The 13,691-nt window shown below is 43.2% G+C and overlaps 1 protein-coding gene across 1 annotated transcript; it reads right to left on the reverse strand.

Moving 5' to 3' along the window:
• Window positions 1-110: 110 nt before the first annotated feature.
• Window positions 111-4,741, reverse strand: LOC118365277 (coiled-coil domain-containing protein 43-like). Its single transcript, XM_035747367.2, has 5 exons — window positions 4,481-4,741; window positions 2,164-2,254; window positions 1,882-2,026; window positions 1,642-1,688; window positions 111-1,207 (listed from the first exon to the last, which is right to left on the reverse strand). The coding sequence occupies exons 1-5, from the start codon at window positions 4,652-4,654 to the stop codon at window positions 1,020-1,022; spliced, it is 645 nt and encodes a 214-aa protein (XP_035603260.1). The 5' UTR covers window positions 4,655-4,741; the 3' UTR covers window positions 111-1,019.
• Between the last annotated feature and the right edge of the window lie 8,950 nt (window positions 4,742-13,691).

Genomic DNA, 13,691 nt, shown 5'->3' on the forward strand with positions numbered 1-13,691 from the left:
TCGTAAGACAGGTGGCAAACGTGTTCAAACCCCTGTATTTTTAATGTTCCCGTTTGAAATGGTGTGTTTCACGATAATTGTTTGTTTTATTAATTCAAAGAACAATAAAGCTCTTTAAAATGGCATTTATTTATTCCAAAAATATGTTAAAAATGAACCCCATTGCCATTCTGCAAACATTGTATATGATATAATCGAGGTATACAGTATCAACCTCCACATTGTTCTGATTCTCATACAAGAGAGTGCATAGACAGTACATGAAGACCGGGGTGCCAAACTGAATGTATTTAATATGACAATGCCTTGAGTGAATCCGTCTCCAAAGAGGAAAAGCATTTGCAACACATTGGCACATACTAGCAGTGCCTCAATCTGAGTGAGTTAAGATCCCATAGGGCACTTCCCCTTCCTTTTACTACAATATCTCCTTTAGTAATTGCAGAACATTTAAATGCCATTTAAAAACATTTATCTTGGAAAATGATTACTTAAGCTGGGCAAACATGTTTAGAGCGAAGGCTTGCATGCTACATCTATTGAATGACTATTCATTTTCAGAGACAGTCTCCCTATTAGTAGAGGCATATTGAAAAGGAGGCAGGGACAGCAATGATACCGAAACATCGGCCTCTTTAGTTTCAACATGGTAGGATGACAGATACAGGCAAGAGCTTGTGCAGGTTGATCATAGCAAGTAGAGATAAGACTATTAAAGTTGGCTTTTCATAGAGTCACTGATTTACTTTATTAATCACAGTTGAGGAGAAAGAACACATTGTAGATAGATGGACCGCTTCCCAGCTTTAGATAAAGCTTGATGATTGATGACTGAAATCTATAGAAAACTAAAATGGTAATTGGTTAAAACAATTAATGTCCAGACAAGTTGTTACAACGTCATGTTACAATCGTACGGGTGGTAATAAGGGATAGGTAAAAATAGATGTTGATTTCAGTTTTTTGTCCAGTAACAAAGCATTTCATGTGACAATGTCCCACAGTGTCATTTGTTTTTCTCATCTTTTGCGTTCCCCTTTCTGTGTGCGTTTCTTCTCCTTGTCCTTCCTGTCCTGCCTCGCTAGTTTATCCTTCTCGCGCTGCATCTTGTCCGTCTCTTTCTTCTTATGCGAATCTTCCTTAGCCTGGTCCCTCTGCTGCTTCTTCCTGCTCAAAACCTCCTCCACGTTGGTGTTCTTAAACAGGGCTGAGGAGACCAGTAAAGGAGTTTCACAGCAAACCAGCGCCCCTATTCATAAGCGGATCATAAGTGCTGATCTAGGATCAGGTTTCCCCTATACATTTAATCAAGATTTAACAGGCAACACCGATCCGGGATCAGCACTCTTATTCCGAGGTGCTTTACAAATACAGACCAAAATGTACTATTACCTGGGTTAAGAAGCTGTGACGGTGCCATAAGTGGTCTTTTAAAAATATAGTACTGGTTAAATGTTACTTAATGCAGTGAACAATACATTTGCATTCCATTTTAGTCATTTAGCAGACACCCTTATCCAGAGTGAGGCAGTTAGTGCATTCATCTTAAGATAGCTAGGTGGGACAACCACATATCACAGTAAGTACATTTTTCCTCAATAGGAGTTATCGGAGGAGCAATAAGAGGCATAGACAGGATACATTTATCACCACTGGGGGGGAAAGCCTGCTCCTCCTCTTCAGCTTCAGTGTTGATGTCAAGGAAACTTGAAAAATAGTGCTCCTCACTGCAGTCACATAAAAATGAACATTTTGGGAGTGATTGCATTATACATTACAGAAATAAACACTTAAGACCTTTAGAGCTGTATAGGGTTAACAAGGGGCAAAGCATAACTGTAGGGGTACACAATAGTTGAAATATAATTGAGCCAAGGATATTCCTCATCGTCGGTGATATTGGCATATTGAGCCAGGACTGCTTCTTTAGCTTCTTTCCTCTTCCTGGACTCCTGAGATACTTCCTTCTGTTTCACCACAATCTGTGCCTGCTTCTCTATCAGATTGGCAATGGCCAGTACCTCAGCTAAAGACAGAGAGAGAGAGAGGAAATTCAACACATAATTCATACAACGGCTGCTCCGGCTATTAGCTCATGTCTGAAAGTACAGCTAGAACAATGTTCTGTCTTTTAAGTTTCTAGCTTTTGATTTATGTTCATACCATCCTCCTTGTTTTTGGTTGCCGACCGGGCACAGCTCTCAGCCCACTGACTAATGATCTCTTTGCAGACATCTTCAAGTTTCTCATCCTCCTGTGCATGGAAGACAGTGTATGGAGTATGGAGATGCATTTAGTTAGTGAATTTGAACATCACTACCTTGAGACAAGTATGATTAGATACAGCCCAATATGGCAACTTTAGTATAGACGAGTGGGTGTGTTGAAAGGAGTGGGTGTGTGGAAAGTGAATCATTTAAATTGGGCAGATGTTGCCACTCAAGACCATTTTGCGTTGCTGATTGGGCTGCACGACTAGTCGATGAGCCGGTGACCAGTGTGCAGTTTTTTTTACTCCAACCTCCCACCGGGCTAGATTGAATGGGCTCCCAGGCCCAATTGGAACAAATGGTCTAACCCAGTGGTTCCCAAACTATGGGGGGGGCGCGAGGGGGCGGCAGTCTGGCGTTCAACATACTCTTGAAAGTTGTAATAGTAGATTGTACAAGGTGCAATTTTGAAATTGGATAGTGCATAATCCGTTTTCTTGATCATGTCAGTCATTACATTACATACATTAGAGAACTATTTATAACTTTTGAGAAATGTTCAGATCAACTAGCCTAGTGGTTCCCAAACGTTTTATAGTCCCGTACCCCTTCAAACATTCAACTTCCAGCTGCGTACCCCCTCTATAGCACCAGGGCACTCTCAAATGTTTTTTGCCATCATTGTAAGCCAGCCCACACACACACACACAAAACATAATAATGAGGGTGAGTTTGCCACAACCCGGCTCGTGGGAAGTGACAAAGAGCTCTTATAGGACCCATTATCAGCAACCACCAATCCTGTGTTCCAATAGCACGTTGTGTTAGCTAATCCAAGTTGATCATTTTAAAATAGAAACCCTTTTGCAATTATGTTAGCACAGCTGAAAACTGTCCTGATTAAAGAATAAATAAAAGTGTCCCTCTTTAGACTAGTTGAGTATCTGGAGCATCAGCATTTGTGGGTTCGATTAAAGGCTCAAAATGGCCAGAAACAAATAACTTTCTTCTGAAACTCGTCAGTCTATTCTTGCTCTGGGAAATTAAGGCTATTCCATACAAGAAATTGCCAAGAAACTGAAGATCTCGTATAACGCTGTGTATTACTCCCTTCACAGAACAACGCAAACTGGCTCTAACCAGAATAGAAAGGAGTGGGAGGCCCCCTTCTAGGCAGAGTTCCTCTGTCCAGTGCCTGTGTTCTTTTTCCCATCTCAAACCTTTTATTTTTATTAGCCAGTCTGAGATATGTCTTTTTCTTTACAACTCTATAAGGCCAGCAACCCGGAGTCGCCTATTCACTGTTGACGTTCAGATTGTTGATGTTGAGACATTTCTCAAACATTCAACCTTCCATATTCTCTCTCAACAAGGAGGGGTGAACAGTTGTGTCATGAACAGTGCTTGTGCCCATAGACATAGATGTGGCGCTCACGATCATTGTTCTCCAATGCTGAAAGAGGGCCACTACTTCTTTCGACACTCCCACACGCCATATTGAGCTGCAGCGACCCCCTTCCCATTTGAGAACAAATGGGAAGGACCCGGTGTCAATTAATCATCAGTTAGAATAAATGTTCTATCTCAGATGTTGCCAACTTTTGGAGCAGCCTACTGAGCATGTAGGCTTTCTCCAACCCTGATCTAACAAACTTGATTCACCTGAACCTGACGAGCAGCTGATTAGTGAAAACAACTAAATCCTGCAAACGGGTCGGTACCTAGTAGCTCTCGAGGCTTGGCCACCCTGCTGTATGTCATGAACCACCCGGGCTCTTCGCCTAGTGGTTAGAGCGTTGGACTAGTAACCGGAAGGTTGCGAGTTCAAACCCCCGAGCTGACAAGGTACAAATCTGTCGTTCTGCCCCTGAACAGGCAGTTAACCCACTGTTCCTAAGCCGTCATTGAAAATAAGAATTTGTTCTTAACTGACTTGCCTGGTTAAATAAAGGTAAAAAAATATATATTAAAAAATCTGTTTGTCTGGAGAGTTCCACCGAAGTCTCAACAGGGCTAGCCGGCTAATAATAGAAAGGGTGTGGATAACTTCAGGTTTGATTCGCCTAACCCCCATCTCCAAATATGGCTCATGGTAGAATGGCACATGTCTCTAACGTTGTTACCAGTTAGTTATATGGGAACAGATCGATTGTAGTCACTCAGTTGTTAGTTAGCGTAGTTAACACCCACTTGTAACCATTGAGCACGTTAGCCAGCTATTGACTAACTTAGCGCGGAGCAAGCATGGCATGTCTGCCCGCTATATTTACCAAAAACGCAGATAGAATTCCTAGCAGTGCGTCCTCCTTCTCTTCGTCACTCTCCTCCTCTTGAAGTATTCCTAAAATATAAGCTCCATACACCTCCTGGTCCACTTCTAAGGAGTCTAGTCGATAATTCAGCCACTTCTCAAACTCCCCGGCATCTGCCATGGACGCCGCCATCTTGGCCGTTCGGGGTCTTCCACATCCACACCCTACAACTCTCCGCGTGTATCGCCTGCTAGATAAAACGTTAGCAGAATATGGTTGCTGCCTGGTACATTGTTTTAGCGATTGACAGTAAATAATTAATAATTTACATTATTGCATTTAGGGATCCGTAATTAATCAACTACATAATCAATTTGAAATGTTATTCATTCGTTCGTAGACGTTAGAATTCTTTAAACATCTTCATGTGAGATTATGTGACCAATTGATACATTTAAATTATATCCGTGAATCAATCGGACGTAGTTAACACACCCCTATAATAAAATGTTTATGAGATTGTATGTATTCTATGAGATTCGAGAGCCCCCCCGCCCTGACTCAGGTGACGTGGAAACATGTGATTCTCTACTTTTCACCACTGGGTGGGAGTATAGGACATAGTCTGACTTTTTAGTCAAGTATATATTTTCTCCAGTTTTACAGCCTAAAAAAAGTTTATATTTTCAAAAAAGAATCTCTTATCTCACATGCTTGACCATCACCTGGATATGCTGAAAGATTGTTGTGCATTTAAATGTATCCCTGACTGGACAACCTTTCTTGATCACTAGTTTCTGCTCCCAGTCACACTAACTAGTACTGTTCTCTGTTGATACTGGGACAAGTAATGCCTCCCAGCTGTAAATACTGTACATTAAGGATGGTTTCCTAGGGGATCCAAATCAAAAGTAGCACTCAGTATCTGGTGTGGCCACCAGCTGCATTGCTTACTGCAGTGCAGCTCCTCCTCATGGACTGCACCAGATTTGCCAGTTCTTGCTGTGAGGTGTTACCTCACTCTTCCACCTAGGCACCTGCAAGTTCCCGGTCATTTCTGGGGGGAATGGCCCTAGCCCTCACCCTCCGATCCAACCGGTTCCAGACGTGCTCAATTGGATTGAGATCCGGGCTCTTCGCTGGCCATGGCAGAACACTGACATTCCTGTCTTGCAGGAAATCACACACAGAACCAGCAGTATGGCTGGTGGCATTGTCATGCTAGAGGGTCATGTCAGGATGAGCCTGCAGGAAGAGTACCACATGAGGGAGGATGATGTCTTCCTTATAACGCACAGCGTTGAGATTGCCTGCAATGACAACAAGCTCAGTCCAATGATGCTGTGACACACCGCCCCAGACCGTGATGGACCCTCCACCTCCATATCGATCCCTCTCCAGAGTACAGGCCTCGGTGTAATGCTCATTTCTTCGACGATAAACGTGAATCCGACCATCACCCCTGGTGAGACAAAACCGCGATTCGTCAGTGAAGAGCCCTTTTTGCCAGTCCGGTCTGGTCCAGCGACAGTGGGTTTGTGCTCATAGGCAACGTTGTTGCCGGTAATGTCTGGTGAGGACCTGCCTTACAACAGGCCTACAAGCCCTCAGTCCAGCTTCTCTCAGCCTATTGCAGACAGTCTGAGCACTGATGGAGGGATTGTGCGTTCCTGGTGTAACCCAGGCAGTTGTTATTGCCATCCTGTACCTGTCCCACAGGTGTGATGTTCAGATGTACCGATCCTGTGCAGATGTTGTTACACGTGGTCTGCCACTGCGAGGACGATCAGCTGTCCATCTTGTCTCCCTGTGGCTCTGTCTTAGGCGTCTCACAGTACGGACATTGCAATTTATTGCCCTGGCCACATCTGCAGTCCTCATGCCTCCTTGCAGCATGCCTAAGGCACGTTCACACAGATGAGCAGGGACCATGGGCATCTTTCTGTGGCGTTTTTCAGAGTGAGTAGAAAGGCCTCTTTTAGTGTCCTAAGCTTTCATAACTGTGACCTTAATTGCCTACCGTCTAAAAACGACCGTTCCACAGGTGCGTGTTCATTAATTGTTTATGGTTCATTGAACAAGCATGGGAAACAGTGTTTAAACCCTTTACAATGAAGATCTGTCAAGTTATTTGGATTTTTACGAATTATCTTTGACAGGGTCCTGAAAAAGGGACGTTTCTTTTTTTGCTGAGTTTACACGTATGGTTATTTGTGTGCTATAACTGAAGACAAGGTGAAGAGAGATTGAGACGCTATGGAACCGTGTGTATGTTTGAGAGAGAAGGAGACATGACAACGTGGCTGGCATGACAACAGACTGGCACTGTCTCAGTCTCATCTGAGCCAGAGAGGCCCAGAGTCGGCCCATGCCGCTCTCCACAGTTCCACGTAGCTTAAGGACGGCTGTCCTATTTTTATTGAGGGGTTGTGGATTGATGCGAAGTGACGAGGGCCGCGAGCGGCTGAGTGGGTGGGCATCCACATGCTTGGCTCCACAGGCAACCTCCCTCCACAGAGACCCCACTCACGCACGAACACCGACATGCATGCACACGGAGGCAAGCACACACACACATAGGCACTCATGCGAGCACACACTCTCCTATCTTCACTGAGGATAGCAATCGTACATCTTCCACCTGTATTGTAATCGTGTATTGTATATTACTGTATTGTGTTGTACTTCTGTATTGTGGTGGTCCTGTATGTGGCTCAGTTCATAAGAGCATGGAATTAGTGACACTAGAGTTGTGGGTTCAATACGTTGATTGTTGCCACTTTGGATTAAAGCATTGGCTATATAAATATATATAATAATAATTTGAGGGGAGCTTATATTTGTCCTGTTACACACAGTCTGTAACGGAAGAGTGTTTTTTGCATATCCCAACTCCCCCTGAGATACCCGCAGGGAGTGGGATCACAGCCAGGGTCACCATTGTACATCACCTCTGGAGCAATTAGGGTTAAGTGTGAGCTAGAAACACAAGCATTTCGCTGCACCTGGTGTAACATGCTAAAATGTGTACGCGACCAATACACTTTGATTGAATAAATCAATTCAGATTTTTTTCCAAATTTACTGTGATGTAAAATCATTAGTCAACATCATGGTAGTACATTCGAGTATATATTATACTATTTATGTTTCTACTTTAGAGACATACATTGTTATTATCTATTGTTGTTCTCTAAATCTGTAGCAGACAAACCAGTACACATGTCAAATCTATAGGTTTACCAAACTTTTAAGTGATTATCAATTAAGAGCAGCCCCCCCCCCTCTTATTTCCTGCAATTCTAATCATTTTGTCATGGGGTGCAGATAACATTTTACAGTTTTAAAGCAATTTTTCTTGCAATTCTATACATTTTGCCATGTCTAATATTTTGCAGTGACTCGAACATTACAACAAAATCTATGGGCTCTAAAACATAGCTAAAAATCATTAGTGGACATGGACTAGTTAATATGAACATTTATGACAAGTTAAAGATCGCTCTTTAAGCTATGCAATGACTGACATGACAAGAGGAAAATGGATGATGCGCGACCCAATTTCGAAATTGCACCGTGTACATTCTACCATTACAACGTTCAGGAGTAAGTTGAGTTCCTTTAAAAACAGAAGGGGAAAAATAGCACTATGAAGCGTAGAGCCAGAGCTCTGACGTCACATATAGCATGTTACTGTACAGCCACTGCTTTCCAATTTAGGCGCTTATCAGTGTCCAAATCGGCTATTTTGAACCTGGATACAGGTAAAGTATGGGGAGCGAAATAGTAGCAAATGTATTTTAACAAAAAAGAAGAGAATCATATCAAAAGTAATGGAAGGCGTTGCATTGTGAAAGGCACTTACCTTATATGAACATGTATAGCATTGTGAAACATGTACAGTTGAAGTCGGAAGTTTACATACACCTTAGCCAATTGTTTTTCACAATTCCTGACATTTAATCCTAGTAAAAATTCCCTGTCTTAGGTCAGTTAGGATCACCACTTTATTTTAAGAATGTGAAATGTCAGAATAATGGTAGAGAGAATAATTTATTTCAGCTTTTATTTCTTTCATCACATTCCCAGTGGGTCAGAAGTTTACATACACTCAATTAGTATTTGGTAACACTGCCTTTAAATTGTTTAAATTGGGTCAAATGTTTCAGGTAGCCTTCCACAAGCTTCCCACAATAAGATGGGTGAATGTTGGCCCATTTCTCCTGACAGAGCTGGTGTAACTGAGTCAGGTTTGTAGGCCTCCTTGCTCGCACACACTTTTTAAGTTCTGCCCACACATTTTAAATGTCAGGGCTTTGTGATGGCCACTCCAATACCTTGACTTTGTTGTCCTTATACCATTATGCCAAAACTTTGGAAGTGATCTTGCGGTCATTGTCCATCTGGAAGACCCATTTGCGAACCAAGCTTTAACTTCCTGACTGATGTCTTGATATGTTGCCTCAATATATCCCCATCATTTTCCTACCTCATGATGCCATCTATTTTGTGAAGTGCACCAGTCCTTCCTGCAGCAAAGCACCCCACAACATGATGCTGCCACCCCATGCTTCACGGTTGGGATGGTATTCTTCGGCTTGCAAGCATCCCCCTTTTTCCTCCAAACATAACGATGGTCATTATGGCCAAACAGTTCTATTTTTGTTTCATCAGACCAGAAGACATTTCTCAAAAAAGTACAATCTTTGTCCCCATGTGCATTTGCAAACAGTAGTCCGTCTGGCTTTTTTATGGCGGTTTTGGAGCAGTGGCTTCTTCCTTGCTGAGCGGCCTTTCAGGTTATGTTGATATAGGACTCGTTTTACTGTGGATACAGATACTTTTGTAACTGTTTCCTCTAACATCTTCACAAGGTCCTTTGCTGTTGTTCTGGGATTGATTTGCACTTTTCACACCAAAGTACATTCATCTTTAGGACACAGAACGAGACTCCTTCCTGAACGGTATGACGGGTGCATTGTCCCTGCATTGTCCCATGGTGTTTATACATAAGACCCGAGATGGCATAGCAGTTCAGACGTCTTTTGTCCTCGTCTTGTCGTGTCCTGTATATATATATATTTACAACTTTTTTTTCACATACATTTTATTTTTATTTTCCATCAACTCATCTTCAAAACACTCTCCTGCAACCCGCCTCACCAATTTATATTTATAAATAAGTATTATTTACCTCAAATCTGCAATCCTCCAAGAAGCTAGCCAGAAGCTAGCCAGAAACTCCAAGAAGCTAGCCAGAAACTAGCCAGGAGCTAGCTAGAAGCTAATCAGAAGCTAGTTCAGAAGCTAGTTAGCTTCTTTACTGGCAAATCGTTAGTATTCAGCTAACCACGGTTTGTGGTCATCAGCTATCCTTTAGCTCGAAAATCTATCGCCAGTTTTGTACGGCGCAGCGCGGCTCGGAACGGAACATACCGGACCAATTTTTCTCTCCATGTCCTTGGATTTCAACTGCTCTCTGGACATTCATTCCCGGATCTCACAGCTAGCTAGCTGCTATCCGTGTGTCTATCTGCTCTCGTCGATTCCGGAGCAAACATCAATTACTCCGGAGCTAGCCAGCTCCGTCAATCACTCCTGAGCTCCGTCAATCACTCCTGGGCTGCAGTCACCTATCCGGACCCGTTTTACTGCCTACGCGGAGCCCCACCGGGCCTTCACAACTGGACTGCCGACGTAATCTACCCGAAGGAGATCCGGCTGGCTCCTCCATTGCGACGTTACCTGAACGCCCATCTGCGGCCTGCTAACCGTTAGCTGTCTTACCGGCTGCTCTCAGAATAGACAATCAGACAATTTATTTCTTTTTATTATTATTATGTTTCTTCTTGGGCCTCTATAACTATATCTATTGTTTTTATTTTTTTATTTATTTATTTATTTATTTTTATTTTTTTGTGTGATTTGGACTAATCCCCTCTACCACACGGAACCCCACTAATCTACTGACGGAACGCAAGAGGTGGCTAACAACAGACCTCCATCCTATGCTAGCTTGCTACCGATGTCCTGGCTAGCTGTCTAAATCGCCGTGACCCCCAAACCAACCACTCCACTCACTGGACTCTTTTGATCACTCGACTAAGGATGCCTCTGCTTAATGTCAATATGTCTTGTCCATTGCTGTTCTGGTTAGTGTTTATTGGCTTATTTCACTGTAGAGCCTCTAGTCCTGCTCACTATACCTTATCCAATTTATTAGTTCCACCACCCACACATGCAATGACATCTCCTGGTTTCAATGATGTTTCTAGAGACAATATCTCTCTCTTCATCACTCAATACCTAGGTTTACCTCCACTGTATTCACATCCTACCATACCTTTGTCTGTACATTATACCTTGATGCTATTTTATCGCCCTCAGAAACCTCCTTTTACTCTCTGTTCCAGACGTTCTAGACGACCAATTCTTATTGCTTTTAGCCGTACCCTTATTATTCTCCTCCTATGTTCCTCTGGCGATGTAGAGGTGAATCCAGGCCCTGCAGTGCCTAGCTCCACTCCTATTCCCCAGGCGCTCTCTTTTGATGACTTCTGTAACCGTAATAGCCTTGGTTTCATGCATGTTAACATTAGAAGCCTCCTCCCTAAGTTTGTTCTATTCATTGCTTTAGCACACTCTGCCAACCCGAATGTTCTAGCTGTGTCTGAATCCTGGCTTAGGAAGACCACCAAAAATTCTGAAATTTTAATTCCAAATTACAACATTTTCAGACAAGATAGAACTGCCAAAGGGGGCGGTGTTGTAATCTACTGCAAAGATAGCCTGCAGAGTTCTGTCCTACTATCCAGATCTGTACCCAAACAATTTGAACTTCTACTTTAAAAAATCCACCTCTCTAAAAACAAGTCTCTCACCGTTGCCGCCTGCTATAGACCACCCTCTGCCCCCAGCTGTGCTCTGGACACCATATGTGAACTGATTGCCCCCATCTATCTTCAGAGCTCGTGCTGCTAGGCGACCTAAACTGGAACATGCTTAACACCCCAGCCATCCTACAATCTAAACTTTGATGCCCTCAATCTCACTCAAATTATCAATGAACCTACCAGGTACCTCCCCAAAGCCTTAAACACGGGCACCCTCATAGATATCATCCTAACCAACTTCCCCTCTAAATACACCTCTGCTGTCTTCAACCAAGATCTCAGCGATCACTGCCTCATTGCCTGCATCCGTAATGGGTCAGCGGTCAAACGACCTCCACTCATCACTGTAAAACGCTCCCTGAAACACTTCAGCGAGCAGGCCTTTCTAATCGACCTGGCCGGGGTATCCTGGAAGGATATTGATCTCATCCCGTCAGTAGAGGATGCCTGGATATTTTTTTTAAATGCCTTCCTAACCATCTTAAATAAACATGCCCCATTCAAGAAATGTAGAACCAGGAACAGATATAGCCCTTGGTTCTCCCAGACCTGACTGCCCTTAACCAACACAAAAACATCCTATGGCGTTCTGCATTAGCATCGAACAGCCCCCGTGATATGCAGCTGTTCAGGGAAGCTAGAAACCGTTATACACAGGCAGTTAGAAAAGCCAAGGCTAGTTTTTCAAGCAGAAATTTGCTTCCTGCAACACTAACTCAAAAAAGTTCTGGGACACTGTAAAGTCCATGGAGAATAAGAACACCTCCTCCCAGCTGCCCACTGCACTGAAGATAGGAAACACTGTCACCACTGATAAATCCACCATAATTGAGAATTTCAATAAGCATTTTTCTACAGCTGGCCATGCTTTCCACCTGGCTACTCCTACCCCGGTCAACAGCACTGCACCCCCAACAGCAACTCGCCCAAGTCTTCCCCATTTCTCCTTCTCCCAAATCCATTCAGCTGATGTTCTGAAAGAGCTGAAAAATCTGGACCCCTACAAATCAGCCGGGCTAGACAATCTGGACCCTTTCTTTCTAAAATTATCTGCCGAAATTGTTGCCACCCCTATTACTAGCCTGTTCAACCTCTCTTTCGTGTCGTCTGAGATTCCCAAAGATTGGAAAGCAGCTGCGGACAGACCTATATCTATCCTACCATGCCTTTCTAAGGTCTTCGAAAGCCAAGTCAACAAACAGATTACCGACCATTTCGAATCTCACTGTAGAAAAGGCCCATGGAGTTGGTGGAATACTCCTTTAATTCATTACCATTTACTCAGCTGGGCCAGGGGCGCTTTAATTAGGTCAGGTGGAAATGTCCGACAGATCTCAACTCCATAAAAGGAGGAAATTGCCATCGCCTGATCTCGCTGCTTTCTCTTCCTTAACTCCATCTCATCCAGAAGTTCTGTGCGTCCATGAATCCACGTAAGTCCACTGACTCTGTTACCTTTCATGTTACCTTTCTGAATTATCAGTGGCGATCGGGAGAGTGGGCCATTCAGTTACTGTTAATAGTTATTACCGCGGAGCGCGGCTTGGAGCGCAGCTTCAAACATATTGTGTAATGTGAATTGTCAATGATCACGGCCCTACGGATCCTCATAGGCCAATTATGCAATCGATATGGTTCGTGTGTATTGAAATTAATTATATGTACACATGAAGACAACTGAAAGCGTGAAATGAGAAACATCATTGTTTGCTAACTGATTGACTTTGATCATGGGGATTATAGATTGTATAACCATTCACTGTTTGTATTCTTTCATGATTTATGATAAATAGTTATGAGCCTAAATGACTCGCGGATGATTACTATTGACTTCTTAATGAACTGGACTGTTGAATTCCCTAACTTATGTTAATAATGACTGATATGATTTGATCTTTGATTATGAATTTGATTGTATACGTGTTATTTGTTTCCTTTGTGATGCAGCACAGACTACTCAGTAAATATACCACTTTATGGTTAAAGGAATTCCTGCCTCAGTCTCATACATTCCTCTGTCACCTGACACGTGACCACCTGTTCACCTTCACTGTCAGTCATCCTACCTGTCCAGCAACCCACACAGATTCCACTAATCTTTCACTCACCATACCTTCTCTGCTATGCAATCTGGTATCAGAGCTGGTCATGGGTGCACCTCAGCCACGCTCAAGGTCCTAAACAATATCTTAACCGCCATCGATAAGAAACATTACTGTGCAGCCGTATTCATTGATCTGGCCAAGGCTTTCGACTCTGTCAACCACCACATCCTCATCGGCAGACTCGACAGCCTTGGTTTCTCAAATGATTGCCTAGCCTGGTTCACCAACTAC

Source organism: Oncorhynchus keta, chromosome 32, assembly GCF_023373465.1.
Source record: "Oncorhynchus keta strain PuntledgeMale-10-30-2019 chromosome 32, Oket_V2, whole genome shotgun sequence".
Classification (NCBI taxonomy): Eukaryota; Metazoa; Chordata; class Actinopteri; order Salmoniformes; family Salmonidae; genus Oncorhynchus; species Oncorhynchus keta.

Excerpts from the sequence above, each read along its gene's own strand:
- LOC118365277 (XM_035747367.2), bottom strand. The coding sequence starts at position 4,654 with ATGGCGGCGTCCATGGCAGATGCCGGGGAGTTTGAGAAGTGGCTGAAT. Across the intron at positions 2,255-4,480 it reads GAATTCTATCTGCGTTTTTG|GAGGATGAGAAACTTGAAGA; the intron begins GTAAATATAGCG and ends TTCCATGCACAG. Across the intron at positions 2,027-2,163 it reads AACCAAAAACAAGGAGGATG|CTGAGGTACTGGCCATTGCC; the intron begins GTATGAACATAA and ends CTCTGTCTTTAG.